This window comes from Chanos chanos, chromosome 3, assembly GCF_902362185.1.
Source record: "Chanos chanos chromosome 3, fChaCha1.1, whole genome shotgun sequence".
NCBI lineage: Eukaryota > Metazoa > Chordata > Actinopteri > Gonorynchiformes > Chanidae > Chanos > Chanos chanos.
The window spans coordinates 21,915,262-21,920,000 of record NC_044497.1 but is presented as its reverse complement, the minus strand read 5'-3'; the positions used below and the strand labels follow the sequence as shown (position 1 = coordinate 21,920,000).

Below are 4,739 nucleotides of genomic sequence, written 5' to 3'. Positions count from 1 at the left end.
TTTTGACATGCTAAATCTGCGCATTTTATTTTCCTTCCTCCTACAGAGAGGAAGTGTCTTTTCAAGGCGCTTGGCTTTCTTCCAAACCCTCTACAGTACTTCTTGTTTGGATTGTGTCTCCATTTCAAACAAAGAACAGAGGCAAGATCACCATTTCACTTCTCCTCTTTCACACCCTAACTCTCTCAAGTGGGAGCAGCTGAGCAGTTTGAGAGGTAGCTGCTTTGTGACCTGTTTCCAAAGACAGAAACTGCTGATCAAACACTATTTTACATTAACACAGTTGCACATCCACTGCACAAGTAATGTTGAAATCTGTCATTTGAAAAATCCATGGTTGTCTAACTGGGGACACTCATCAGGGCACTTGAATGCTTGAAAACCAAAGTCACATTGACTACATTGTGTGACCAGCTCAGGTTTTTTGGAATGTTGGCTGGGCTGCTTACTAGACTGGCAAGAAGCACATCTTCATTTTATGTGCAATCGAAACTGGTGAATAACATGGTGCTTCTCCAACCTCTAACATTTGTCCATCTATTTTTGTATGCATTTTATCAACAACTGAAGAACTTCTGTGTGCCCCCTGTAGCTAGTACGATACTCTCAGTGGTGGTGTAAATTTTATTAGTTTAAAATAACTTTGCTGAAAGTTACTTTGAGTAATCAGAAGAGCTGAGCCCACTGGTTTTACAGTATTTGCTTTGAAAGCATTTTTTTCTGGCCTCATTTATCTGGGGTCAATTTTCCTATTGCTCATTTATGGACCTCAACAATGCACTCTTTCTTTAGAACACAGAATTGATGTTTTTGTTTTTTTTATTTTTTTGGATGGGGTGCTGAAAAAGAGAGGTGTCATTACCCTCCATACCATTAATCAACTCTTCGTTAACTCTTTATCATGTTCAACAGTTAAAAAAAGTGATTAGGTTCTGGAGCTTTCTTGGTCTGTGCTTTTATGTGTCAGAGTGTGTGTGTGTGTGTGTGTGTGTGTGTGTGTGTCTGTGTGTGTGTGTGTCTGTCTGTGTCTGTGTCTGTGTCTGTGTCTGTGTTAATCATGAGGGCAGCACAGAATGGTCCTGACATATGACATATTTGTCTGCAAAAGTCCCTGTCCATAGAGCTGTCTCTGAATCTGAAAGCTGCTGCTATTGTTATGAGAATAATACAAGGCTGCGGGGCATTTCAACTGCCATTTTACTCCCTAATCTCTCTCCTATAATTAATATAATATGCAGAGGGAGAAAGACACAGTGTGACATTTGATTTGATTTTTTATAGTGCTTTTTTTGTAATATATCCTTTTAATGCATGATTGCAACACTGTCAGATTTCTGTTATATTTCTACAATTAGTGGCTTTAAGTCATCTTAGAAATTGTACCTTCTATGGAAAAGGTCAGCAAATCGTAATTTCTAGAATTTACAGATGGATGGATGGATGGATGGATAGATAGATAGATAGATAGATAGATAGATAGATAGATAGATAGATAGATAGATAGATAGATAGATAGATAGATAGATAGATAGATATAGAATGTTAGCAGTGTGTCTGCTCAAATAGATGTCATGATCCTGTTTTATGCTAACTCTGTTTTCACTATTATTTGCATGTTTATTTATCTTCTAATTATGGTACAAAATGAGATGTAAAGCAGTTGTGTAAATGTACACAACTGCTTTTTAGTAAAAGCTGTTAGTGATTCCTAAATTACATTTTGAAGAATGTTTACTTTAAGATGCTTTTTTTTTTTTTTCAAAACCTACTGATAGTATTTTGTGATGTTGTTATCTTAGATGTAGTAAATAGCCATTTGTCGTGGCAGTTATGAGATGTGTGTGGCTGTGCGGCAGGCCTGGCCTGCTGACAGAGTTCCCATGGGGCGGCCTGTCATGTGGAGCTGAGGAGCTCCTCTGCCCTATCAGTGCCAGCCCCCTTCTCTTTGTCAGTCATCCAGCCAAGTCAAACAACAGGCCCTTTCTACTACGCTTATCGCACAGTCCGACAGGGTCGCAAGGTCACTGCTACACTGAGCATGCTCAGCTGTTAAGCTATCGATTTTAATTTACCTCTGTATTTTAGACCTATTGGTGTGAATAGGGACAGGCAATGAAAGAGGTGGATGGGGTCCAAGATGGAGACCAATAGATAGAACTCTTAAGCTTGGTTCAAGCTGGACTCCATTCTCTTCTCTGTGTCTCTCTCTTTCAACTCCATTCTTTGCCTTCGATCTGGCTAGCTGCCCACCTCCCCCTTGAGGATTGCAGGGCCAGTCTTGAGTTGGCTCTTTTGTGGGAATCAACTGGTCAGTGGTGACGGCACTGACAACACCGATAAAAAACATGGCTCCTCTCCTGTATTGTTCAGGACAGACATGCTGTTCACAATGTGTAACCTTTAGATAGCTGAAGAGACTTTAACCCTGCCTCTGCTGAGAGGACAGCTTTGAGAGGTTTGTTAAAACACAAATCTCACCCCATTAAATAACCTGGACACTTGGTGGAACATTATGTTTAGATGAGGTGAATGAGGTGAGACAAAACAGGGCTTACCACACTCTCATTTGTAAAGCCTGACTGTATCACTGATTAGACGGGAGGACTATATTTTGACCCATCTCAGAGTCATTAACGCTTTTTTCTGAAATTACCTATAATGTCAGTAAAAGCAATGTGAAACTAATGCCCTTATGTTTCAGATCTGTGTTGCTTAATTTAGAAATCAGTTTTGAATAATTAAAACATATAGTTTAACTAGGTCATAAGTAAACGGGGTTTTGTGTTAGCCTGCACTCATACTGTCTTCAGACAGAACTCTAACAATTGACAGACACTGACTGATGCTCAGTGAACATTTACAAGCAAATCTATGGTTGCACTCACTTTTTTCTTCTCCTCTTTTTGGTGGAAAGGAATAGCTAATTACCTCTTGGTCGCCCGATAGCCCCTATCCAGCTGTGTATAAATGATCAAGTAATAATGGTGAAGCAACATCCATTTCATGGTTAATCAATTTCTTATAAGCATTTAAATAAAGTGCCCCTTTTCTTGAGTGTGACCAAGCAATGTAGTGGTGAATGTTCTCCCTACTCGTCTGTTCTTTTCACTATCATAGGGAAGAGAAAGAGTGCTGGATAAGAGCTAAATATGAACAGAAGCTGTTCCTGGTGGAGTTGCCACAGTCAGACATACCTCTGGGCCAGCAGCTCCTGCGGGCAGTGGTGGAGGATGACCTAAGGCTAGTGGTGCTCCTTCTTGCTCACGGCACCAAGGAGGAGGTGAATGAGACATACGGAGATGGAGATGGTCGCACAGCACTCCACCTCTCATGCGCCATGGCCAATGTGGTCATTACCCAGCTCCTCATTTGGGTAAGAAAGGGTTAATGGACAAACTGTATCATAACTTTATCACTGACATTCATTCAGAAATGCTGCAAATTATGTGTATGAGTTGTAAGACAAAAATGTATTTAAATTTTGAGGGAAATAAAGCTGATCTGTCATGGTGAGTTGCAGATGCAGGATCCAGGTCTCTGTCCAGGCATCAGCTCTGTGGACATGACCACTGTTCTGTGGTTTATAGAGTGAATTATTTTCGTGGTGGTTGTTTACATTACAGTGTTTCTGCGCATGTAATGTTCTTGTGGATCCTTATTAACCACTGCAACGTCTCTTGTTTGCTTCCTCTTTCATCTCCAAAGTACGGTGTTGATGTGAAGAGCCGTGATGCACGTGGCCAAACCCCTTTGTCTTATGCCCGGCGAGCAGGTAGCCAGGAATGTGTCGATATCCTCCTCCAACATGGCTGCCCCAACGACAACTGTGACCTGTCGACACCCACAGCGACGAGACACAACCCTAATGTCAACAATAACAATGCTCATTGTGATCTGAACCAGAGCTTTAGTGTCATGTAGAGCAGTGAACATGGACCATTGACTGACATCCCCACATATACACAATGTGTCCCATTCCTTAAGCCTCCTGTGGTTCATGAATCTGTGGCTCCACACAAAAATCTCTCTTTCTCCAGTTTATGCTCCGACAAAGTCATAGTGAACTGCTTTTGTGTGTACATTTTTTGTATTCATGTGGACTGACTGTGTAAAATGCAGCCCATTGTCCTGTGTGTCCCTTCTCATATGCCATAAACAATGTCTCATGCAAATACAAAAATCAGCAGTGTGAGGTTTCACAGGTACTCCCTGTCTGCTCCTTGTGTGGTGTAACATAAATATTCAGGACTCAAAACTCCCCCATTTGTTCGCTGAATTGACCCTGTAACCCAGTTTTTTATGTATACTTAATTTCACCTCACTTTCTCCCTTACATTTACCCATATGCTCGTAGCACTATTTCTCTCTTCAAACGGATTGTTTTCATTGCACATTTCTTGTCTTCAAACTCTAAATGTCTGTTAAATCCCAGGTTGGACTCTTAAAACTTTCCTTCTGTGAACATTCATGCTATACACTGTGAAAATAATCACTGCCCCCATTCAGACCAGAACTAATAGCCAGGTATAGGCTCACCATAGCCATTCCTCATTTTCTTTTTTATTATTATTTTTTGGGAGATGTTAAATTGTGGGAAAGTCTTGAAAAAAGTGTTTGATCTTCAAATCCGATTTCAAATACAGTATTACCAAACATAAAAAGATAGTTGTGTCAGGCTGACAGGTTTGTGGTCCGTATAACTACATGAGAGAACTTTTTGAGCAGCACACATGCATCAC

General features: G+C 40.7%; 1 protein-coding gene across 1 annotated transcript in view; it reads left to right on the top strand.

The window, feature by feature from the left end:
• Positions 1-3,921, top strand: part of agap3 (ArfGAP with GTPase domain, ankyrin repeat and PH domain 3) — a 168,340-nt gene extending 164,419 nt beyond the window's left edge. The window contains exons 17-18 of the mRNA XM_030767656.1: positions 3,118-3,373; positions 3,706-3,921. Of these exons, the coding sequence (XP_030623516.1) occupies positions 3,118-3,373; positions 3,706-3,921 (472 nt within the window). The remainder of the gene's footprint in view (positions 1-3,117; positions 3,374-3,705) is intronic.
• Positions 3,922-4,739: the final 818 nt, after the last annotated feature.